Source organism: Chanos chanos, chromosome 11, assembly GCF_902362185.1.
Source record: "Chanos chanos chromosome 11, fChaCha1.1, whole genome shotgun sequence".
Lineage (NCBI taxonomy): Eukaryota > Metazoa > Chordata > Actinopteri > Gonorynchiformes > Chanidae > Chanos > Chanos chanos.
Window position 1 is genome coordinate 22,136,714 of NC_044505.1, and position 26,380 is coordinate 22,163,093.

Genomic DNA, 26,380 nt, shown 5'->3' on the forward strand with positions numbered 1-26,380 from the left:
TTTGGCTTTGTGAAATGTAGTTGAGAAATCCTGCATGGTAGTACACCTACTGCTTACTCAAAGAGACGCATCGTGACTCGAGGAGTAATGAAAAATTTAAAACAATTTTCGCACATCCCAAACACAGCATGTATCATTATGATTGTTCCAAAACATATATAATGACACATGACATGTTCTGTATGTAAAATGGGTCCATTTTTCTATGGCTGTGGTTTAAAACAACGAGTACAAGTTAAAACATCAATTATCCTCTTACCCGTTTTTCAAACAAAGCTGAAATGCTACATTGGCACATAAACTCCCTTGGGGTCAAAAGAGTCTTTTAGAATATAAGAAAAGAACAATGAAAATTCAAAATGAAACATTACACAACAACTTTTAATACATTTTATTTAAAAAAAAAAGCCTGATTACATACAAACGTCCAAACATCCAAACATACAACTAAGTGTACGTTCCACGTATCAAAACCGCCAGACTATAATTTCTCTTCCTCAGAAAATGTAAAATTCCCACAGATTGGTGGTGAAGCTTCACAAGGGCCTTCTTCATTCTATCTATTGCTTATTCTTAAATTAAAAAAAAAAAAATGTTAGGGTCTAAAGTACATCTCTTTGGTCAGCATTGTGACGATGTATGGTATCTGCTTCTTGCCATGGAAACGGGGATCGTTGCAGCTTGACTCAAAGTTTAGCGCCACCATGTGGTTGACCCTGGTCAAAATGTGCATAAGTTCCAGGGTTGTGCCGTATTTGGACATCATCTCGCACAATGATTGGATAAAACAGGAGCCATTAAAAATGCTCCTCCAGGAATAGTAGCCTGAGTGACAGGGGGAGGGAAAGACTTTCGTTTAAACACCATAAACTCACAATAAACCTGTAATTTAGATCACACATAGATTATGTTTAAACTGAAAGTAGTAATACAATAAGCACTGTATAATATAAAACACTGGATTATAGAAAACACTATCCAGTAAAAAACAGACAAAGAGTCTTTCATACTTACCCTGTGTATTTGTGTGTGAGTGTGTGTGCGTGTGTGTGTGTATGTGTGTGTGTGTGTGTGCGTGTGTGTGTGCGCGCGTGTGTGTACCTGGAGCTGTAGAATAGGCATAGAGGAAGTCGGCTTCCACAGGGATTTTCTCTGTAGGGTTGTCCTGAACACTGTCCACTTCAACACCACCGTCAAGATCTGTACCTCTACATCCCTACACACACACACACATTCGTTGCCTTACTTATTAGAGACTCAAATATAGACTGAAAAACTGCTACAACATCATGTGTCTGTTTCGTCTGTTTTTGTACCAGTATGCACTGGTGTGTTTTACACTGACAATGAAATATCCCAAGTTAGTAATTCTTCCGCATGATCTCTTAAAGTGTCTAACAGGTTTAATACTATATACAGTATAATCACATGGTTCCCCAGAAGCCTGATTCACAGGCCGCAAACAGAACTTCAACTCCCAGCATGCCCGAGAAGCTCAGAGAGGATAATGAGGAGTAACCTGAATGAAAAAGAGTTTGGGTTTGCCCGCCAGTGAGGTGCAGCGGTCGCCCCTGAACATGCTGGTGAGGGTTTGCAGTTTCACTGGGCCGTCTGTCCCAAAGAAAATTCCCTCGTCTCCATGACTCAGCAGCACACACACAAATGAGGCACACTGGCTGTGGTTTTCCTTCGCAGCTGGGACACAGAAAGCAAGTATAAAGACATGAACACGTGTGTGTGTGTGTGTGTGTGTGTGTGTAGCTTACTCTTATATAGCATCAGCATCTTTACAGCAAATCTCCAAGAAAACAAACTCAAGAGCAACTCAATGCAAATATATTTGTGTATTTATTGATATATTATACAGTACTTATACTGTATAGTATAACTGATGTTCTATCAGTGCTGACCATCTGGAGAGCTTGCAGGTGAGCGCATATTTACTTGGAAGGCTGATAGTTTGCTCAGACTGAAAATACAGTGTAACGTACCCGAGCCCAAAACATGTTTAATCTGAGCCGCAGTCTGGTCGTTGAAAACCTTCACTTCGTAGCCTAACTGCTCAAAGACACTCTTCACTCTGTCTGCATCTGCCTCTGTGCCATTACGGACGTTCAAACCTTAAAATGAAATTAAAACACGTACACTTGAAAACATGTTATGACGGCACATGAATATGTTCATACGTTCGTTCGTTTTCTTGGCTGATTATCCTGATTAGGGCCAAGAAGGGTGCTGGAGCCTATCCCAGTGTTCACTGGGCAAAAGGCTGGGAAACACACAGTCCATTGCAGGGCAGACACACAGATCTAGGGGCAATCTTGTATCGTAGGACTGAAAACTCTCCACAGAAATATTCCCTACAATCGACAGTTACTGAGGTTTAAACATTATTTGGAAGAGCAGTATTCATTAATATTAAACGGTTTTCTATGGGTCTTGCACAACATACATGGCATTTATTGAACACATGGGCTATACATGTGAGGTTATTTTCTACTTGTTCTAAAACAGCATTACTTCAGATACACTCCGTTTACCTCACGCATATAATAAAACTTTGTACCAATGAAACCTCATATCATTTGCGGTTCTGAAGATTGTATGGAAATTCTGCACGGCAATGTTACCTGTTTTCGGATCGAAGTTCTTGTTGTTGATAACAATGCAATGTCCCATAGACGGGTACCTCAAACTGTACCTCAGTTCATGGGACTTTGGCTTAGGATCCATTTGCAAAGCCTCCAATGCAGCAGCAGTCTGTCCAACACTGTGGAGGATAGATGAATAAGCTGAATGGTGTTTTTAGCCCTCGGCGTTGAATGTCTCTTTGGCAAATAGGCCAAGGCTAAACTTAATGTGAATAATGTTAAGTATTGGTATATTGCAAAATGTCCGGCTAAGCAGATTGGCTTGCTTCCAGGCAGTTACATAATTGAAGATAACTCTCTGGCAGCGATAGTCATTGTAGAGATAAGGTTAGACAACTTCCAGGATGCCACTTATACTTACTGACGCTCAGGCGGACACATGTTTACAGATAACTCAGCTACAGGATAATACTGTATATAACTATAAAGACTATAAAGACCGTCTTCCAGACTGTTGTAAGGCAGCTAGAGTGATGTTGGTATGCAATGTCAGAGTGTTTGTCTTAAAGTCTGTACAGTAATTTTGGCTGACTCCCAGGAAGCCTCTTGAGTTTTGACATCTCCAAGGCTGCCACAGCTATAGTAGTTCATATTCATTGGTTTACAAGCTTAGTTTTACCAGCTGACTTCCAGGCAGCTACATGATTACAGATAACACTAAGGCAGACGCAGCCAGTGTAGATAATACCAAAGACAGAGTATTATTTCTGACTGTAGGCCGAAGTGAAACATCAGTGTAACTGTCAGTATAACCTTTCAGTGTGAGCGCAGCCTTTTGAGAGCGTCTTTAGGACACAAAAGTGCAGATGAGGTCAAGCCAGCTAGAAACCATAAGGCTCTAGATTGGTTTATTTTGTGGTTCCAATGACCATTTTCCTTAATGATCTGTCTTTGCCAAGAACCAATGCCCTACTTTCACTTTGTTCTTTCACATAAATTATATTTCCCCCCACACGAAACAAGCCATAAAGTCCAACGATGAGTCTTATCTTTGCAGCTTTATGTAGGATACATTTAGATTTAGATCAGTCTGGCTACTTAATTCCAAAGGAACAGGGGATTTCATATGAAAGCAAGCAGAATCCAGGCAGGGGTTGAGGGAGAACTGATGTGATTGGATGACACTCTTAGGGAGGCGGGACATACCTTAGAGACAGTGGACTACCTGGAATTCAGTGCTGAGGGCTGAAAGTACCATTGGGTGGTGAGTAACAAGGAGAGACAAGTCAGCACAATAGCACTGGCATCAGTGCTACATTTTCCTGGCCAACATTCATCTTCAGATATTCAGTAGTTCTAACGGAAGTCTGCATGAAACATGTCAGGGCTCTGAAACACTTGGCTGAAGTTAAGCTTTAATTACGTGGAAACTTGCATTTTACGGGACACTTCCATAAGACATTAAAACTGTGTTCTTAAAGCTGTAATGAAAAGCACTGCAGGCTACACGCTGTGTATCTGAACATGACCACGATAATCTGACAGAGGTGTCTCGTGAGTAAACAGTGCCTGATAAATGTATTGGCTGTGTGTCTCTGTTTTCAGATACAAACTACTATGGACTTGCTCCCGCATCTGTAAATATGACTGGTACTGAATCATTTTGATTGATCTTGTTCGTGCAGTCCTTACAAGTGACTGTGCAATGTGTCTTGCCGAACAGTTGTGAAAGACAGCAATGAAAGAAGAAGACACCAAAGGAGGTTTGCAGACACCAGTGTTGTGGTTAAACATTTCACAAACTAAGATACATGAAAACACAAAGTCCAGATAACGAAGTAAAGCCACACAGTTTTCACTAGGCGGCCTGAGAACCAGATTTGGCTCGCCGAGCATGTTCTTATGACCCGTGTGGATGTTTCTGTAATCAACTGAAATGCCTGCACTCTTGATGTGCATCGGATGACATCACCTTATGGAAGATGCATTATGGGATGTGCATAGGCTGTGCAGGAGTGATCAGTTGTCAGTAAAAACCAAGGTTAGCATCAGCAGCCCAGTGTGTGTGACTAGTTAGAAACGTAAGGTGAACACAGAAATATAGCATCCAACACCAGTGACAAGAATTTAGCCCTAACATGGCTGAGTACACAGACTGTTGATTTTGATGAAAAGAGCGAATATTCCCAAGTTCGACCACTTCAAAGGTCCGGCTGAGCTAAGTCCAAGATGGCTGGCGTTCTTTGAACACCTCGTGGGCAGTAAGGGATGTGAGGGAGTTGACGAGGATACTAACGCCATAGTTCCTCAGCATAGGAGAGCTCCGCGTTACATCAGACATTTTTTGACATGCATTTTTTTTGTACTACACCAAATATTTAATACCCATGGTTCCATGGTTTTAGAATGGGATGTCCAGTAAACTCATATAGGTGTGATGGTAAGGTGTCCACATACTTTTGGCTATGTAGCGTATGTTCCAAGGTTTGGGTAAACTGTAAATCAAACAGATAAATCTCTTTATAGACCCTAATATCCAACCTTTAGACTCATCCTCAAGAGAAACGCCATTTAACTTGAGACATGGAGATCACTGAGGCAGTAAATTCCACGTGGGTTAATCCAGTGGTTGTTGTTTCAAAGGCAAATTCTGAGGAACGAGTCCCTCTTGATACGTGACAAATCAAATCACGTCGTCATCAGAGAGCATTACCCTGCGCCAGAGGTTAATGAACTTGTACAAAGCACGAACGGGTTAGCAAATCTGATCTGAAATAGGATCACCGCCAACTGGAGCTGATGCCACAGTCATGCAGTATCGTGACATTTGCTGTTCACAATCCAGTGTGCAAGTACAGGAGACCTTAGCTTGGCGTGTCGTTTGCCAATGAGCAATACCAGTGAGCTTCTGGTTAAACTGGGATGGAGGGATTCAAGAAAATCTCCAGTGATGTCGTGCAGTCGTGAAGCACTTGCAGAAATATGGGCTGGCTCCGAGAAATGCCTGGTCCAACGTGGATCCCTTAAACCGCAAGGAGATTCCGCTAATACATAGAGGAATTTGGTCTACTGAGTAGAGGATCAGAGCTCCGGGGGAAGCCAGAGAAACAAGAGAATGTCTCAGAGGTGGGGAATTCTCTTGATATTCTTAGCTATAACAGTGATTTAATTTGCCTTAATTTGAGTCCCTGAGACACCTAACTAGAAAACACACAAGATTTGTGAACAAGGAACAGCATGCAGCTATCTCAAAGATGTACTGTTGAAAGCTGTAACCGTAGCCTATTTTGATAAAGGTGCACCGACCCAGATAATTGCAGATACAAGTCCAAGTAAGTTTAGGTGCTGTGTTAGTTTAGCGTCAACAAGGTGAAATGGTTCCTATGTGCCAATGACAGTAGGAGCCTGAAAGACTTCAAAAGGAGGTATTTCCAAATGGAGAGAGAGTGGTCCTTTCTCTCAGATGGGCTTGTGAAAGACACTTTGATGTTGTAACTGACCATAAACCGTTAGAATCGATGTACAGTCCACACTCCAAACCCTGTGCCCGAATCAAGCGCCTGATTATACAGCTACACCGGTTACTATTGCTACAACTTCAGAGTTGTTCCTCTCCCAGGAGAAGAGAACGTTGCGGACCTGCATTCATATTTGTTGGGGGGAAAACAGCAATGAAAGAACAATAATCACATTGCTCAGACAAATTGCTCCTGTTAGTGCTGCACCCAAAGCTTTAATCATGAGCGAAGTGGAGGAGGCACAAATAGCCCCTTTCACACATAAGGCCTGGACCACAGCTGGACTGATTTTACAGTTTAAACCAAAGCGACTTATCGTTAGTGCATCGCTCAGGTTCTGGCTATACTGCCAGATACTCCCTTGCACCCTATTCCCAGAAAATGGCCAGAAAAATCATGTTCGCACATAACGTGAAAATCTCAGAGAGACAGGATATGAAGACTAATTTACATGGCAAAAGACCCATAGTTTTGATGGCAGGTAGACAGATTCTGTTGAGTGTCGATTTGCTGGTAACGTTATTAATCTACATTTTGTAAACGACAGGTGTTTTTGTATATGATAATGGAATCACTGGTTTGCCAGCTTAAAAAAAAAAAAGTTATGAAATGAATTTTTCCCAGCTAGAAACACTTACCTGATGCCAGTATTGTCAGTTTCCATGACACTACTGCCGAGTGCTTCCTTCAGCGTTTGTAAATAATGCCGGATCGCCACAAGCTCACACTTCCCTGTCAGCTCTACTCTCTGTCACTCATTTTACGTGCTGTCTGGATCTGAATGAGACTGCAAAGTCCATATAGTTAATATTTAACAGAGACAGTAATTTAGTTTCACTTGAGACACTGGAGGACTTGGATTCAAACACAAAACCACAACGTTTTAAATCCGTTCTTTATTGAGCTACTCATACGTCGTACAAACAACGTTTGATGAAAACGTTCGGACAACGTACATAAAAAGGCCCTGAGGAGACCTCTAATTAAACTGTAGAGGAAACTGAGAGGGAAAACAGAATCATCTGTTCATAAGCAGTGTTTTCTTGGATCCCAGAATAAAAAAGTATTGGTTTTTACTGACCACATCTATTTTACAATATGTAAAGTCACATTTGACAACTGATTACCACATATTAAATTCATCTGATCAGCAATCAATAGTTTCAACTTGTAGCTGATTTACAAAAACCTGTGGAAAGAGGCTCTAGCATTCGATTGTAACTATTACTCAATACCTCTGTTTTTTTTGGGTTTTTTTAATTAAAAAAAAAAAAAAAGTCTGTTTGTGCTCATTTAAGTTCTTTAAAACGTTACAAAATATGTCGACCGAGCTCAAGCAGACGTCACACAGAACTGCCAGGACATTCTTAGTACATCCAGCTGTGCATTACTTAATGCCATCACGTTTCACTGAGAGACACGTGGGATGCCTGTTGATTGCTATTTAAATGACTGTGTTTCCTCTGATGGAAAAGAGGCTTGGTGGTTAACCCAAGTTTAGGATGCTGGCTTTACACTCATTGTCTAATGCTTTGACTGCCTCACGAGTAAAACTCAGATATATTCCTCAACAAGCAGGCAAAGGCACATCACTACACTGAAGAAATGGCTCAGTCCATTAAGTGCGTGTACTTAAAAAAAAAACTCAGACTGGTATATTACAAAACATGATTTCTCAGTGATTTGAATAACATGAAGCGAAAAGTCATGGCTGTCCCACTGAAACAATCCGACCCCTCTACTGTCAAACACCTTAAACATGTTGGCCTCACGTCATGTAGCTGAGGAGGCCAAAACAGTCCTATGGATATTGATTATAACTATCAAACTCAATACATCTGTACTGCGGATGCGTCATAGCTTGTGGAATAATGAAGTTTTGGGATCATTTGTGCACATCCCAGACACTGCATACATCATTATGATTGTTCAAAAGCATATATATATAGTGACCTACGCCCTTTTGACCTCATGTCATACAGCTGAGAATTTGTGAACGGTAGTACACGTTCCACGGACAGATGCGTCATAGCACCTGGAAAAATGAAGTTTTGTGATCATTCATGTACATCCTAGACGCTGCATGTATCATCATGCTCTTTTCTGTATGTGAAACGCATGCACATCACAATAATAACAGTGATCTCACACCACAAGTAAAAGTAAAAACATCTTAAATCAATTCCCTTTTGCCCGTTTGTCAAACAAAGTTTGAATGCTACATTAGCACGTAAACACCCTTGAAATTAAAACTCTCCATTGCAGTGTAAATGTGTAGGTAGAACTGCGAACGATCATCTATTCTCCACCATTGAGGGTTGTGACTATGTTTCAATACAACTAAACTGTTCAAAGAACTACACTGTGCAGTTAGGTTCAATATGCAGGGATACATTTCACCATAACTATATTCATCTAGCTGCTTTTTTCTTTTATGACCAAATGAGACTGAAACAAGTATTCCATGGAAATCCTATGAAAAAACTGGGCTCCTTCTGTCGTTGTTATGTTCTGAAATAATTTCTTCTACCTTCTGCGGGTAGGAATAATCAGAGCCCAGTGGAGACAAGGGATTTGTCTGCACCAGTGCTGCTACACAACAAAACCATTAAACCCAGATGCAGTCCTGCACATTTCTGTGAACCTGAGTCTTAAATAGATTTTAAAGTTGAAATTAGGGCTGCACAATTTGATTAAAAAAAAAATCGTACATCAGTTCATCAGTACATCAGTGACACACACTGTGATTACAGCATTGAACTGATGATACCGTAAACATTTAAGTTAACAAATTATCTGCTGCTTAGTTATCAAGGCTAATATCAAACTGAGAAAAGTTTCTAGTAAGGTAGTCGCTGGCATTTCTTTTCAAAGTGAATGTATGATGAACGTGGGCACGGTTTTAGTAGGATACTACTGGACGACTTGATTCAGAGGGAAATCAACTGAAGTGTAACCAAATTTTGAGTTCCCCAAATTAAAATTCATTCATTTTAATATTGCTAAGCAGACCCAGTGTAGCGTACACCTGGCACCCTGCTGTGATATTTACTACTGTTATTACAGTTACGTGCCTTTTAACGTAATCAGGGGCAATAATACTGAATGGTAATTAGAACAATTTAGAACTTTTGACCTGATCTGTTTGAGCTGTCCCAAAATAGGAGTGCAAAGGACACTTGCCAGCCAATCAGAACTGAGTATTTTCCGCGGTCATGGTATAAACACATTTACTTAAATCAAAGCTTCTGCAGATTAATATTCACAAGTGGCCATGTCTCCATTAAAATTCTAGTTTCATTGTACAGCCCTACTCGTAATGATGAATTGCACAGTTTAGGGGTGTAGCGGAGTGGTTTGTAGACTTCAAGAAAGGATAATGAAAACACTACAAAACAAAACATTAAACAACAACACATTTTTACAGGATCCCAAAACCACCAGGGGGGTATTCCAGAAAGCAGGTTTAGTGAAAACTCTTGAGTTTGTTAGCTCAGAGCAAGTTGTAAACCTCCTAACAGAAGAGCCCTATGGCTTTGTTTTGCTAAGAGAATGAAGCCACAGGACTCTTCTATTAGGAGGTTTACTACTTACTCTGAGATAACTAACTACGAGTTTTAACCAAACCTGCTTTCTTGAATACCCCCCAGGTTATACACCCTCTTCCTCTGCAAACAGGAAATTCCCACAGACATGATGACAAACACACAGTATCATATGGGTTGCTCTGTCATCTCAAGACAACTACACGTTACTGTCATGTGATTGAAGAGTCTTGTGGTTTTCTTCCAATGAAAAAAAGGGCAGTTTTTTTCTCAGGGTCTAAAGTACATCTCTTTGGTCAGCATGCTGACGATGCATGGTATCTGCTTTTTGGCGTGGAAAATGGGATCATGGGAGGCTGACTCAAAGTTTAACGCCACCATGTGGTTGACCCTGGTCAAAATGTGCATAAGCTCCAGGGTTGTGCCATATTTGGACATCATATCGCACAGTGATTGGATAAACCAGGAGCCAGTCACAGTGTTCCTCCAGGAATAGTAGCCTGAGTGACAGGGGGAGGGACCAAACTTTCATTTTAACACCATAAACTCACAATGAATCTCTAATGTAGACAACACATAAATTGTGTGTATACTGAAACTCTTAATATAATATGCACTGCATCCTATAACCACATGATATGTTTACTTAACACTCTCAGACTTCTAACAATGAACTGTACTTACAACTTGCATGCACATAATAAAAAAGACAGCATCTTTCAGTTTTCGATTTCCTGTGTGTGTGTGTGTGTGTTTGAGTGTGTGTGTGTGTACCTGGAGCTGTAGAATAGGCATAGAGGAAGTCTGCCTCTACAGGGATTTTCTCTGGAGAGTCATCTTCAACACTGTCCACTTCAACACCACTGTCAAAATCTGTACCTCTACATGCCTACGCACAAAAACAGACACAAAAACTTACTTTGCTTTTCTGAACAGACACTTAATCATATTCTGGAAAATGGTTGCAACAACTCAACTGTTTTGTGTCTTTTTTTTATATAATTCTATATTCTATATTTCATAAGCGATAAAAAATGCCTGGTTGATAATTCTTCATCATATAATCAGTATATAATCGTTTACATAATCACACGGCTTCACACAGGCCTGATTCACAGAAGGCAAACAGAACTTCAACTCCCAGCATGCCAGAGAAGCTCAGAAAGGATAATGAGGAGTAACCTGAATGAAAAAGAGTTTGGGTTTGCCCGCCAGTGAGGGGCAGCGGTCGCCTCTGAACATGCTGGTGAGGGTTTTCAGTTCCACTGAGCCGTCTGTCCCAAAGAAAATTCCCTCGTCTCCATGACTCAGCAGCACACACACAAATGAGGCACACTGGCTGTGGTTCTCCTTCGCAGCTGGGACACAGAAAGCAATTATAAAGACATGAATGCGCGCGTGTGTGTGTGTGTGTGTGTGTGTGAGAGAGAGAGAGGTGCTCACTCTCGTGTAGCATTAACATCTTATAGAAACCCAAAATCTCCAAAAACACAACTCAAAATGAGCAAAAGACTATTTTCTGCATTTCCAAGGTAAATTTATGAAAGTGCATTAACTTTCTAATGCATGAAAAGCCTTAACATTTACAGAACATATACGACAATAACTTTAAAACAGTGGGGAAAGTATACCAATGAGTCAGTCAGTCAAAACGTTTTCTGCAGGATACGGGTAAAACAGGTCCGCGAACGTCTTACACCAATATATCAATATTGACTTTTTGGCCGCTTGCAGCTTAGAATGTATTGACAGCTGGTAAATTGCTCAGTCTAAAAACAAAGTCTAATTTACCTGAGCCTAACACATTTTTAATCTGATTCACAGTCTGGTCGTTGAAAACTTTCACTTTGTAGCCCAGCTTCCCAAAGACATTCATCATATTAGCCGCATCCACATCGGTACCATTGCGGGCGTTCATTCCTAAAAAAAAAAAACACATTAATTAGTTAATGAGAAAAACAAAAAAACAAAATGACTCGTGACTCATCTATCTTGACAGTTTTAGGTTTTGGGAGGTAATGAGAAGTGACATGTTAACTTCGATAATCATTCAGTAGCTTCGTCATTGCCTTATTCACACTTAAACTGACAGCTACTGAAATTTCCACGTATTAGGAAACAAAAAGCTCATTAGGCCTCTGTTCACTGACCTGCGCGAGTCTACCTCAAAAACATCCCAGGTATCAAACGCTGAGACTATACGTGTAAGAAAGTTTTCTGACTGTTCTAAAACAGCTTTGAGCGAATTCTTTGCCAGTGCGTCACTATCGACACCTCGAAATATGTGGGTTTCACTACAAGTAATTACTATTTCTGAATTAGCACAAAGACAACAGGATGATCCAGGTCCTCAGTGACAAAAGGCTAGAAAACTTCAGATAAAAACCTCCGTTTTCAATTAAACTCCGTTTATCCCACACGTCTAACAAAAGTAGATGCAAATCTATCATTAGGCGAATACTTAAGACTGTATGGAAGTTCTGCACGGGAACATTACCTGTTCTGCGATCGAAGTTCTTGTTGTTGATAATGATGCAATATCCGATAGAAGGGTAGTCCAACCTGTACCTGAACTCATGGTTTTTGGGTTTAGCGTCCACCTGCATAGCTTCCGAGGCGGCGCCCGCCTGTTCAGCACTGTGGACAACGGATAGAGAGAACCAAGTTGACACGACAGCCGTAAAGTCAACGGAAACGACAAGCCCACTCAATTTCGATCAGAATACACCACAGCTTCCACATAGACTTACATCAGCTATCACAAGGTGTGATTCTATGAAAGCTTGCATTGCACGGGGATGCTTCCGTATGACATTACAACTGTGTTCTCAAAGCTGTAACGCAAAGTACTGTGGGCTACATATCTTCACCTGACCACGATAATCTGATAATGCAGCGTCCTTCGGTGAGAGACGCACAGAGGTGTCTTGTTAGTAAACAGTGTCGTCCCTGATTAAAAAAAAAACAAACAAAAAAAAAAAAACACTGGCTGCGTGTCTACTATTTCAAATATACAAACTACTGTGTTTTTCCTCCAGCGTATGCAAATGTGACTGGTACTAAATCGCTGACTGTACTTATTCATGCAGTTCATTCAGAATGACTAAGCACTATGTTACACCGCGCAGCTGTGAAAGACAATGATGGAACAGGAAGACACAACATAAGGTTTGCATGCATCGGCGTTGTGGTTTATACGGCGTTTCACATTAAGATGCATCAAAACGTATACTCTAGATGATGAAGAAAGCACAAAACAATTTGATCCGACATTGCATAGTCTGCGAATAAATACTGCATGGCAACAGTAGTTCAGATCATCTTACCCTCTTACACCCTCGCTCCTAGCGTCAACGCAATCCCCGTTTGCTCCCGTATTCTTGTCCATAACGACAGACACTGCCTTTTCTTTTTGACCAAAAACAAGAAACAGCAAGAACAAGTTGTTACCAAGGGTAATTTGAACCACGATGTTCAATGCTGAGTAATTCGGTGCATCCGCTTTTTCTGCTGAAAGCCCCACGCCTTGTTCACACACGCTGTTGTGTCTTTGTTGCCCACAAGTGGTTTTAACCAATGAGAGTCGTTCGAGTCGAAAAACAAGGAGGGTGGTGATGTCATGAGCTAGGGTAAGGCGATAAGTGGAAACTTTAAAACCCGTAACAGGGAAGTGCAAGAACGATAATGAAATTATGCAAATTGGCACTAACCCATCTTCATGCATTTCTCATTAGCAAACGTCTGAGGTATTCACAAATTGGTTTAGTGAGAGAATTATGGACACATATACAGATTAAAAATTCTCTTCTGAATTTCTCATTTTTAATCGTAAATTGACATAGATTATCTACCCCATAATATGAACTAATGCACATCATCATGCTAAAACCCTATGTGAACTATTAAGAGAAGACCACAATGATGTAAATTTAAATCGTAGCGAGAAATATCAAACCAGTTAGGCGATGGGTTTTCTGTGAAGTCAACGCTGAAAATTAAATTGCGTCGTGCATCGATAACCATAGATCTTCATTAAAAATAATAAGCGAACCGGCGAAAACGAAAAAAAGAACTTAGAAATGAATTCAGAGAACCCAACTGCATCGTCTGGAGCTTGCTATGTTTCCTTTGTTGTCTTCACCGATATTCATGTAGACTTAACATACGGTACGCGATTTCGTGATTAACAATGCATTAACAATGCACTCTGTGTGAATAGAAAAAAAACTTTAACTCACACTGTACGGTCCAAGTTCTCACAAACTGAAAGTCAGAGTGCAATGTTACTTCTGCCGACAGAAGCTGTTCGCTACCAACAGCCACATCTAGGAAGCAAAGGGCTGTCAGCTAGCCAGGGACTGCCAATAACAGGCCACCACAGAATTCAAAATAGGGAACTACACTCCCCAGCAGGCATTGCTGTGTTTACGCTGTGCTTTCGCGGCAAATTTTAACACGACGGACGCCGATCGTTTATTACAATGTACACTGGTAAATTATTTTTTTTCTTCACCTCTGATTCTCCTTTGAAAATAACCAGAGTATATTTCATTCCGCTGACACCTTTCCAGATCTACGCAAATGAGTGATTAGTAGGGAGAAAGACAAGAGTTTGGGGGTGAGCTAACTACCGATAAACGCCGTTCCTCTTATTTTCAAATGTAGGTAGGCTGTTTTAAAAAAAACTATATACAGATAATTCTTGTACCTAGATGTTCATATACGGTAAAGTAGGTGGCATGGCACAATGGTTTATAGTCGCTGAACTGTCGTTTTACAATATAACTTAAGTGAGATGTGAAAATATGTTATCGCCTCGAAGGACTATGTTTTGTCATAAAGGTTTCTGAATATTGGTACCTTTTCTGAGAACAAGTTTAAGAGAAATTAGAGATTTAATAACACATTAATAAGCCGGAAAGCATCCGCCGTCTCAAATGATTTCCCTTAAATACATTACAGAACACATTTGTAATATTTAAAACTTTATATCGGTGTCAGATCGCACAGAGCCGCGAGAATGAAACGGGGAAACTGGGCGGAGAGGATTAAGTTGGTAGAGAAGCGTGCACAGTTTTTCCAGCAGACCCCGATATGCTGCCCTTACAAACCGCGGCTATCACGCCCGTGGCAGCCCTCTTCTGTCTGGAGACTCTTCCCACGCCAGAGCCCTGCGGTCGCTTTCAGTCAGACCTGTAAGGAGGTGTGTATACGCTGTCTTAAATTACAGTTACGCGTCGTTAAGTTATAGTTTACATTTACGACTGGAGGAAACTAGGACTACGTATCTCGTGTGCTTTCTTTAAACTGGTCTTCAGGCCTTACTACGACATCTTTTGACCGCATCTTCAATAATTGTACCCACATATTTATTAACCTCCATATGATACGTGCATGTTCAAGCTGTTCCACTTCATTTGCAGGATGTACATGTCTTTGCTCTGGAAAGGGACCAGGCAAATGGGGGACAGAGAATCTATCTGGTGACCAGCTACAGCGAACTTTGGCATTACTACAAGTAAGGTCAATCCAGACGGCTCAGTTAAGTATTGCTCTGTTTCATACGGCAGTGAAGGGGGTCTTAGGTCCACTTTTGTGCTTTCCAGAACCTACCGTGAGTCTCTCATGCACTGCTATGAGGTCATTCCTGAAGGAGCCGTGTGCAAACTCTACTTCGATCTGGAGTTTGAGAAGGCAGCCAACCCATGCAGAGATGGAAAAGAGATGGTGGCTTCACTTATTGAGGTAAAACACACACACAAACACACACAGAGGGACGGAGAGTTTTGAGACTTTTCTTGGTTTGGTAGTCTGTGATGTTTTTGTAAGGGACAGAGCAGAGCAATGAGAATTCTATTTACATGGTTCCCGCGGATCCATAAAAAAGTCTTAAAAGGCATTGAATTCATTCATTTAAAAATAAGGCCTTAATTAGTATTAAACGGTCATAAATCAATCTTTCAAAAGTCTTAAAAATGCTAAGACATGGGAAGTAGGATTTTATTCATTGTTTTTTCTGACATTGCGATTTAAAATCTCAAAATAATTGGCGACATCTATTTTTTTAAATACTTTACCGAATGCCTCTTGCATTAATGGCACGCAGATCAGGATAGCGGAACGAACTACACGCACACTTTTGTTTGTGGCCTGGATGCTCAGAGCAGATGCACTGTCGGCTAGCTAGCGACGACATCACGTGGGGAAGTGCAAATTCATTGAAAATTGAGTATTCAACCAAGATTTAGCAGCGTGGCTGAAACTTCTACCAGGCAACAGCCATTAACAAACTTTATATTAAACGGACTCATTGGTACAGCCGTGTTGTCCATTTGCGTACAAATGAAATGCATATTTACTTCCTTTAGAGGACAAGATACACATGTCACGTTCTAAGTTATTCAGGTATTATCAATATTATCAAATCGTTATTTGCATAACATTAGAAATCAAATTCATGATTTGTGTTTCAAGTATTTTTCGTACATTAACTATAGCTACAACCTGTATGAACTGATACTATTGACCTGATCTCAAATGCGCTCTATGGTAAACTGGCGGGCTTATCATCTACACACAGAGGTGTAAGAATGCACAGACTGCCTGTTGGCTGCTCACTGATGTGTCCAGATCTTGAATAATATGAATGCTGTATACTGTGAATAGCCACTCTAACATTTCAACAGTGTCACAGTATTTCTCAGATTGATAAAGTCGTATAAAAGATTGACTAATTGACGACAACTCATTTTCGAAGACTTTTTGTTTTTCCTCGGAGGGACGGTCATAAACTGGTCCATTTCTGCTGCTTTTATCAAAGAGAGGGAGGTTATCTTTACTGGACGGTATCAAGCCATTAAGACGGGAATGAGAATCCGACCGCACACGGGGGAGAAAAAAAAAGATTTTGCTCTACAGGTTTTTGTCGGACCTGTTAAGAGCCTATGCAAATTAGTTATAACACACAAAACACACTAATATCTTAAGCTTAAGTATGAAGAACACACTTTATTCATATTTGAGCTGTTGTAAAGTTGGTCTTAAATTTCATTCCAGGTGGCATTAAAAAAGTCTTAAAAAGTCTTAAATCGAACTTGCATTACGCTGTTGGAACCCTGTATTTATATTATTTATAATTTTGAACCATTCAAATTTATTTCACCCCCTAAAGGGCATAATTAAATTATGTCACAACTGATCGTTGTGTGTGTGTTTGTTACTGTGGACAAGTGTGCACAGTAGATGATAACAGATGATAACAACATGATAATGACTCACAATTACTTTTATAATTATTTTTAGTTACATCCTGTTCTTCTTTTTCCCATGACAGTACGTGTGTGAGAAACTGGAAGAATTCTACGGTTTAAAGAGCTCCAGCAAAGATGTTCTGAACTTAGACTCCAGCACCCCTCAGAAGTTTAGCCGCCATCTCATCTTCCTTCTGCCCAATGCTGCATTTAAAGACAACGCCCACGTTGGTGTGTGTGACTGTTCTGTTTTTATCACAGGAAAACAGACACGGCTATTTATTTCACACTCACACTCTGACTGATTTCACACTTACACACTGAGAGCCCTCTTTTCCTCACAGAGCTGTGTACAGCCCTCAGTCTTTTCTCTAATGTTTATAATTTATAAAACTGTTCCCAGTTACAGAACACAGTTAATACACATGAGTATACAGGTGAACCAGCTTCAAAAACAAGCCATTGCCAAATAAAGCCATCGTCACAGAGATTTAATATCATAAATTCTAAAGTACTAACTGTTTTTTCAAGAATGTGATTCAACATAAATGTAATGTAAATATGTCTATCTATCTATCTATCTATCTATCTATCTATCTATCTATCTATCTATCTATCTATCTATCTATCTATCCATCCCCCGGCAGGGCGGTTTATCCATATGATTCTTCAGACTGAAATTCAGACCCTGCAGAGAAAGAGAAGTGGTGTATTGTCAGGCGAAAAGAGTGCTGGACCTGACAGCACTGACTCCAGGTCAGTTAGAGCCACGTCCAGTGCAGCCGTCCGCACGGTTAAATTCCCTTGTTCCTGTTTCAGGTCTGTTTATGGGACACGCATCGGTGTTTCAGTACCTCCCAACAGTAAGATGCGCCTGAGGGCCCTGGTTTGCCGTTGTACGATTACAATATACATCCAGCGTTGTTTGTGACTTCTCTCGGCATTTACATACTGGAACTGAAATACGGTGACGGACAAGATCTTTGATTGGTTTCGACTAAAAACCCACCTCTTTAGAACCCCCCTGTCCACCACTGCCTAACCTCCCTTTCCTTAAAAAAAAAAAAAAAAAAAGCTTGTCTTGTATCTGTGTTTGTCAAAGTATTCCAGGGGTGCAATACGAAGGGGCAAACTGACGCTCAGTCTTATTGTGATCTCTGCTCATGAGGTATTAGGAATCCGACTGATGCACAGATTGTAAGTCGCTTTGGCTAAAAGCGTCTGCCAAATAACTAAATTGTAAAATTGTAAATTGACTGACAGAAGCTTGGAAGCGCTTGGCTCACCGCCGGCCAGCCGCGGCGCGGAGAATGTTCCGGAGAGTCCGCCGTCTAAAAGAAGGAGAGACGGAGAGAGGGATCTTAGTTTCCTCGTGGTGAAAAACAAAGATGGCCACGACCAGCTGTTTGTAGACCTCGGTATGTGTACCGTCAAAAACCGTGCCTGTGTGAGATCGTTTACGTTGTACATTCGTCATTATCACTGGGGTCTCGGCCACGCGGGGACGGCGTGTGATTCCCGCAGGTTTATGTGTTCTGAGATATTTTTCATAACATTCTGATCATATTCATTTCTGGATTGATTTTTACCCCCCCTGCTCTTTAGGCGTCTACACAAAGAACAGAAACTTTCGCCTTTACAAGTCGACCAAGTGTGGGAAGAACGCCGCATTCACCGTCGCCCAGGACAACAGATTCGCCCCCCCCGCCCGACAAGCAAACCACCGTCGAGGAGTCCATATTTCTGTCCTCTTTAATCACCAATGTGAGGTATTGTACCATCAAACACAGAAATACTTCCTATAGGACTATCAACTAAGGTGCTAATGACAGTCCACATGACTGTGTTCCAGAACGATCAGCACACAAGGTCACATCAGTGCCAAGGCTGTACTAAAGGAATAGTTATACTCTAGATAAGATGTAAACTCGACAGTGAGTTGTAAGCAGCTCTGCTGTGTAGGTGAGAAGCCATGAGGACTTGTGAGAACAGCTGTGAGATTACATCCCAAGTCCACATGCCTGTGGCAGCTGCTGTGGGCGTGTGTGTGTGTGTGTGTGTGTGTGTGTGTGTGTGTGTGTGTGCGCGTGTGTGTGTGGGTCAAGTCCCAGCGTGCCTGCAGTGTGTGTGTGTGTGTGTTTGCCTTCGGAGGATTACGCTTATAAACAGGCCTCGCTGTTTAGACCCCAGTTAACTTTACAAAACACGGTTGGACCTTTTCACAGAGGACAAAAGGCAGTTGGCATTATTCAGTTCAATTCATGTTGTTGAACAGAACGTAATGTACTGTAGCAGACAGCTAATGCGGTAAACATACCACACACACACACTTCCTGTCTCTGTCTTTTCCCTTTTCTCTCTCATACACGCACACACGCATACACACTCTTCACTCACTCACGTACACACACGTACACATGTACAGGCACACTCTAGACTCACTCACGTACACAACAGGTACACATGAACAGGCATAATCTAGACTCACTCACGTACACAACAGGTACACATGTACAGGCATAATCTAGACTCACTCACGTACACAACAGGTACACATGTACAGGCATAATCTAGACTCACTCATGTACACAACAGGTACACATGAACAGGCATAATCTAGACTCACTCACGTACACAACAGGTACACATGTACAGGCATAATCTAGACTCACTCACGTACACAACAGGTACACATGTACAGGCATAATCTAGACTCACTCATGTACACAACAGGTACACATGAACAGGCATAATCTAGACTCACTCACGTACACAACAGGTACACATGAACAGGCATAATCTAGACTCACTCACGTACACAACAGGTACACATGAACAGGCATAATCTAGACTCACTCACGTACACAACAGGTACACATGAACAGGCATAATCTGGACTCACTCACGTACACACACGTACACATGTACAGGCATAATCTAGACTCACTCACGTACACAACAGGTACACATGAACAGGCATAATCTAGACTCACTCACGTACACAACAGGTACACATGAACAGGCATAATCTAGACTCACTCACGTACACACACGTACACATGTACAGGCATAATCTCGACTCACTCACGTACACAACAGGTACACATGTACAGGCATAATCTAGACTCACTCACGTACACAACAGGTACACATGTACAGGCATAATCTAGACTCACTCACATATTACACACGTACACATGTGCACGCACATTCTTGACTCACTCACATATTACACACGTACAAATGCACAGGCAAACTCTTGACTCACTCACGTACACACATTCTTGACTCTCAGACATACACACTCTTGACTCACTCACATAACGCACACCTACACATGTGCACACACACTCCTAACTCTCACACACACACACACACACACACAGAGTTGAGTGAGTCGTCTGTTGTGTCCAGTTTCACAGGGCAGAGGATTCTGACGTGTGATGTTCCTCATAAGGAAGAGGCTCAGGGCCTCCAGAGCTGCTCTGCTCAGCAGACCTCCACAACCATCTCAGGTACCGAAGAGATCCTCCTTTTACCCTCTGAAACACGTCACACGTAACCCAAACAGCCACCAAAATCCACAGCATTCATACCATTACTCTGACACACAACCATCTTCCCTAATTATGGGTTTGTGGCAGAGGAAGTGGTCCAAAACTTGTCATTGAATTAGAGAAACACGGTTTTACCTCCTTTTCGTAAACCTTGTGTGTAAATTACACAGTGATCATAAACCTCTCTCTCTCTCTCCACACACACACACACATTTATGACAGATGTAAGTGGCGACCAGCAGTGTTCCCCGTACAGAGAAGTGGACGACTTTGTGAGGACGCTGGTGTGCAAAGATGGCATTGAAGGAAGTAAGAGCCGCAGTATTTCCAGAGCAAAACACGAGACCCGAGTGTGAGTCCGAGTTCCCGTCCCGGACTCACCCACAGCCTCTGAATTCAAACCAGAAACTGATTCAACACATTCTGTACATATTCATACAGTTCAAAAGAAACCGAGCGTAAAAAAACAGTCTGTCACCTGATATCCGTTAGTTCAAGACAGTTTATTTGTCATATGTAGGTTAACACGGGGTGAACGGTACAATGAAATGTGTGAGACGAGAGAAACAGGTCAACTCAGCAATAAGAGCACACTAGTCATAAGAATAAGAGTACACTAGTCATAAGAATAAGAGTACACTAGTCGTAAGAATAAGAGCACACTAGTCGTAAGAATAAGAGCACACTAGTCGTAAGAATAAGAGCACACTAGTCGTAAGAATAAGAGCACACTAGTCGTAAGAATAAGAGTACACTAGTGATAAGAATAAGAGCACACTAGTCGTAAGAATAAGAGCACACTAGTCGTAAGAATAAGAGTACACTAGTGATAAGAATAAGGACACACTAGTCGTAAGAATAAGAGTACACTAGTGATAAGTATAAGGACACACTAGTCGTAAGAATAAGAGCACACTAGTCGTAAGAATAAGAGTACACTAGTCGTAAGAATAAGAGTACACTAGTCGTAAGAATAAGAGCACACTAGTCGTAAGAATAAGAGTACAATAACGGATTTAAATAAATAAAGAGTAAGGCACTAAGGAGTAAGGAATAAGAGTAAATTAAGAAAAACAATAGAAAGAGAGGTATGAGCAATAGAACAATTAAAATACAAGGACAATAAATATTACAGAATATGAAATATAACACTATAAAAAAAAAAAAGCTACTTCCCTGACCGGGAATCGAACCCGGGCCGCGGCGGTGAGAGCGCCGAATCCTAACCACTAGACCACCAGGGAGCGAATGGGTGATTATTTATGTTCTGATGAGAACTGACACAGCGTGGTGGTATTTTTTTTTTTTTCTTACCCACAAGGCATCAGGAGATGGAGCTACTTTGTGTCCGAGCAGCTTCTGGTTTATGACATCCTGAACTATCGCTGGTGTCTCAACATTGGCCGCCAACACAAGAGTAACAACATCATGTAAGTTTACCGTACACACACACACACACACACACACGCACACACACACACACACACACACACAGACAGATGGCTCTTACTGCGGCTCATTAGCAGATATGGCATTCACGCTAAACTAAGCGTGTATTTGTTTTTCCTAGGTTTACTTGTGTATGTATTGGGTGTGTCCTCCAATATTTATTATGAAGAGTTCTCCATGTCTCACATTACTGCTTTACAACAAAACGGAACTTGCCAATGAAAACTTTGAGAATGCTTCTTTAAACAGTACTGTGGTAGAAGCCTGTGTTTAGTAAATGCATTGTGTTTATGCTGCGTGTTGATGAGATCTGAGATCTGACGGGGTCACGCTTGTCTCTGTCCATTTCACGGCCGTCTCCGTGGCGCCCCCCGTAGGATCCTGGTGGATTTGCGAGAGGAGGTGTGGTATCAGAAGTGCCACGACCCGGAATGCAGGAGGCAGAACTTCAGGTCGTCCAGTACGTTCCTCAGTCACACGGAACTGGTTCCCAGCGTTGCCAGTTCTCGTGCACTCTCATTTTAATGCCGCGGCTTCTCTGGGTTCAGCGGACTCACCGATGTTTTGAGAATAGCCGTAAATGGGCTGGAAAACTTTCTTGAAAGAGTCATCGTGTTTGAATGATCCTATCGCGGTCATGTTTGGATCGCGGTCATGTTTGGATCGCGGTCATGTTTGAATTCCTTAGCGTGAGACAAGCACACACACACGTAAAGACATGCAGACCCTTTGTTGAGCTCTCCTTCCTGTTTTTCTGTTCCCTTCAGGTTATCCACTCCCTGAGGAGGTGTGCATGAGTCATATGCTGAAGGAGGTCAGTGGGCGTGTGTGTGTGTGTGAAAAGCCAGACACACACACTCAAAACACATAAACCCGTTATTACAAGTATATGTTTCACATGAATGATAAATGGGGATATAAGATGTGTTTACCAGCGTTAAGTCATTAAAACCGGCCAATCACAAGACGCGGCTCAGCGCTTGACAACAGGCTGCAATGTTTGTTTGTTTGTTTGTTTGTTTTTTCGTAAATATGTAGCATAAGTCAAATAAATCCTAAGGATACAGGACTGGCAGGCAGGGAATGTCTCGTTCAGCTGTCCGTCTGATTGGGGTAACAGACTGCGTCTGATTGGGGTAACAGACTGCGTCTGATTGGTGTGTTAGGATGAAGACGACCAGCAGTTCCTGATGGATGAGGCGGGGAACATAGAGTTGAGTCAGAGGCCCGCAGTTCCCGGGGCCTCAGGTCCAGGAGATGGGGTGTCTGCCACAGCGGACGCCCGGTCAGGAGACACCGAGGCCTGGGACGACTGTCCCGACGACTCCTGCTACCTGGAGGCTCTGGAGGAAGTGGAGCGGAATGTGGAGGAGGAGGTTTCAGATGATCTCCTCATCCAGGCTGTGGCTAAATATGAAAACGGAACAGAATGAGAGAGAGAGAGAGAGAGAAGTGTACCCAGCTGCTCTGTCTGATACAAGTGCAATTTTCTGGTTTTAAATGTTAAGTGCACTTTTTTGGCAATGCCAGGTTTTCACCGTACAAGGCAATAGAGTTCACTTTCTCAGCTGCTCCTGACGGTGAGTGAAGAGAGTTTCATGAATGTCATGTGATATTTAATGTTGTGCTTGGTTAAGTTATGAGCTTCTGTAATTCATTTTTAAACGAATGAAGTTTAATACTTTTAAATATATACAGTATTGCAGCACTTTACGTTTTTATATAGTCAAATGACAGCCAAACATGTTTCTTTGTTTATTTTTTTTTGGAGGGGGGGGGGGGGGGTGAAATTTGATTGAACACAACAAAGATGGGAGAGACAAGGAGAAGTACACACAAAAATGGAGTTTGTCTTTATTTTGGAACAGTCCTGTTCTGGAAATATAAGCATCTTTATCGCTGTACAAAACACGTGTGGAGTCAGAGATGGAGAGAAAAAAAAAAAAAAAAAAAAGAGAGAGAGAGAGCAAACGGTAACGAGTGGAGACGAGGAGGCGGTTTCTACGGTTACTGCGTTCGGCAGTTCTGTCAAAACGACTTCGTTTGACCGTTTTACGCTCCTCTCCTTACAATCACTCATAAACACAAGAACCATGCAATGAAAAAACCAACCCGCTGTTCGCTGAGAGACACTACATTTCCACCTAAAATCACCAAACATTCAATAAATAACCAAGACAAAAAAAAAACAAAAAAATGATTTCTTTGTATACTTTTTAAAAAGCTATTTCTTTCATGTGTGCGAGAGTCATTAACAGGTATAGCTGTTTGAACGTTGATCCACTCGAATAATTCATATTAATGAAGGAGAGAATGAATATTTAAATTCATTGTGTACCGTGAGCCTGTGTGGAACAGGTTAAGGTAACGCTGGCTGGCAGAGTGTTAAGTTAAGGTCTGTAACCTGGAGTGCTTCATTTGCCGTTCCCTGCCGTGCTTTCTGGCACACTGAGGACACCGTACTTCACTAAGGCCATTAGAGAGAGGACAGAACAGGTGATGGAACTGCAGCATCAGTACTAGCGCGTGCGCGCCTGTGTGTGTGAGAGACTTCCTATTTCGAAACCGTCTGTTTAAGCAATCGATTTGGTTTCTCTTTCATTTGTTGACAGAAGTAACGTGAAACCCTGTGATGACCACATGGTTAAATGCCAAAGCAGAGATGGGTGTTTCATAACAGATGACACCTTTTTTTTTTTTAAAGGCTGAATTCAGCTGCTGGGAAAAAAGAAAAAAAAACCCTGAACAATACAATGGTCAAACTACATTCTCTCTCACACACACACACGGCACAGATTCATCAAAGTACAATGTACATCCACCGAGATAAAACACCCAAAGGCATAAATAGATACCTATGTACAATATCGAAACTTCTCTGCCAATGTGGCGTGGGCATAGAAACGATGTATAAATCGCTCATACGTTTAAAAACGGTGAAAAGATTCTTGTCGGCGACCCACAGGGGTCTCTTTGTCAGGCTAGAGTAAAGGACAGAGTGGGGCGGTTTGTCACCGAGGCAGGGGACCGTAAAAAGAGCGTGGTCAGATAGGTCAGACAGGCTGCGGCAGTTCAGCTTTAGAAAAAAGAACGCGTAAGGCATCAGACCCCTAAACCAGACAAAGGTGAAGGCATTGGTTCCGTTCAAGTTTTCACAAAATCAAGACTAATTTTAGCTTTTTCTCCTTTACACAAGCTCACATTCTACCCGTTTGCATCAGGATAGAGTGAAGCAGCACAACAGAAAACAACAACAACAACAACAACAAAAAAACCCATCTGACCGCAGGCAGTAGAAGTGGGAGGTTGTGGTTCCACCTAGTGGAATAAACACGTAATTGCACTTTACCACTTGTCGTTCCTTCAGAAAAGGAGAAGGAGGAGGGAGAACGTCAGTGGAGGGATATTCAACTCTCTGCAGAAAAAAAAACAAAAAAACTAACAACAATACAGAGGTTTTTCGTCGGAGTCGTTTTTTCCACGTGGTCTGAAATGGATTATCTGTTTGCTTTAGCGACAGCTGGGCAGGTCTGTAACCCTCTGTGGTTTCTCAAGCTGATTGTCTGTCTCTCTTTGGAGTTTCTTTTCCTTTTCTTCTCCTTCTTCTTTCTCTCTCTTCTTCCCCGTCCCTCGTTTTTCCCCGGCGGCGGAGGGAGGGGGGGTTCTCACATTTTGATGCGAGCGTAGAGCTGGTCGATCTGTTCTCTAAAGTGGTCCCTGAGTTCCGTCCGCTTGGCCTTCAGCGTAGGGGTCAGGAGGCCGTTCTGCACGGAGAACATCTCAGGGTGCAGGGAGATGTCCCGTACCTGGGGCCCACACACACACACAGAGTTATACACACACACACAGAGTTATATTCACACAAACACACACACAGAGTTATACACACACACACAGAGTTATATTCACACAAACACACACACAGAGTTATACACACACACACAGAGTTATATTCACACAAACACACACACAGAGTTATACACACACACAGAGAGTTACACACACACACACACAGAGTTACACACACACAGTTATACACACACACAGAGTTATACACACACACACACAGTTATACACACACACAGAGTTATACACACACACAGTTATACACACACACAGAGAGTTACACACACACACACACACAGTTATACACACACACAGAGTTACACACACACACACACACAGAGTTATACACACACACAGTTATACAGTTACACACACACACACACACACAGAGTTACACACACACAGTTATACACACACACACACAGAGTTATACATACACAGTTATACACACACACACACAGTTACACACACACACACACACAGAGTTATACACACACACACACACACACAGTTATACACACAAAGAGTTACACACACACACACACACACAGTTATACACACACACACACAGAGTTACACACACAGAGTTATACACACACACACACAGTTATATACACACACACA

The 26,380-nt window shown here is 41.8% G+C and overlaps 5 protein-coding genes and 1 non-coding gene across 9 annotated transcripts in view; 1 reads left to right on the forward strand and 5 right to left on the reverse strand.

Moving 5' to 3' along the window:
* The window catches only part of LOC115823847 (NACHT, LRR and PYD domains-containing protein 3-like), a 704,547-nt gene that overhangs the window by 414,890 nt on the left and 263,277 nt on the right, over window positions 1-26,380 (reverse strand). The gene's annotated exons all lie outside the window — the stretch shown is intronic.
* On the reverse strand, window positions 425-6,836 carry LOC115824235 (caspase-3). Its single transcript, XM_030788345.1, has 6 exons — window positions 6,748-6,836; window positions 2,631-2,770; window positions 1,992-2,120; window positions 1,520-1,695; window positions 1,102-1,216; window positions 425-825 (listed from the first exon to the last, which is right to left on the reverse strand). Exons 1-6 carry the CDS (start codon window positions 6,771-6,773, stop codon window positions 596-598), a joined length of 816 nt encoding a protein of 271 aa, XP_030644205.1. The 5' UTR covers window positions 6,774-6,836; the 3' UTR covers window positions 425-595.
* Window positions 9,925-13,037, reverse strand: LOC115824237 (caspase-3-like). Its single transcript, XM_030788347.1, has 6 exons — window positions 12,981-13,037; window positions 12,152-12,291; window positions 11,446-11,574; window positions 10,837-11,012; window positions 10,429-10,543; window positions 9,925-10,154 (listed from the first exon to the last, which is right to left on the reverse strand). Exons 2-6 carry the CDS (start codon window positions 12,258-12,260, stop codon window positions 9,925-9,927), a joined length of 759 nt encoding a protein of 252 aa, XP_030644207.1. The 5' UTR covers window positions 12,261-12,291; window positions 12,981-13,037.
* On the forward strand, window positions 14,675-23,343 carry primpol (primase and polymerase (DNA-directed)). The gene is given in 15 exon segments (XM_030788232.1): window positions 14,675-14,857; window positions 15,078-15,172; window positions 15,261-15,399; window positions 16,988-17,135; window positions 17,552-17,613; window positions 17,670-17,680; window positions 18,201-18,322; window positions 18,510-18,604; window positions 18,606-18,673; window positions 20,319-20,419; window positions 20,684-20,770; window positions 21,783-21,891; window positions 22,288-22,370; window positions 22,678-22,724; window positions 23,077-23,343. Coding segments are annotated over 15 exon segments (1,617 nt in total).
* On the reverse strand, window positions 21,634-21,705 carry trnae-cuc (transfer RNA glutamic acid (anticodon CUC)). Its single transcript has one exon. It is a non-coding gene; the product is annotated as a tRNA-Glu (tRNA).
* The window catches only part of acsl1a (acyl-CoA synthetase long chain family member 1a), a 29,683-nt gene continuing 28,640 nt past the window's right edge, over window positions 25,338-26,380 (reverse strand). For all 4 annotated transcript variants that reach the window (XM_030788338.1, XM_030788341.1, XM_030788340.1 and 1 more), the window contains exon 21: window positions 25,338-25,716. In XM_030788338.1, the coding sequence (XP_030644198.1) occupies window positions 25,576-25,716 (141 nt within the window). In that variant the 3' untranslated portion in view covers window positions 25,338-25,575. The remainder of the gene's footprint in view (window positions 25,717-26,380) is intronic.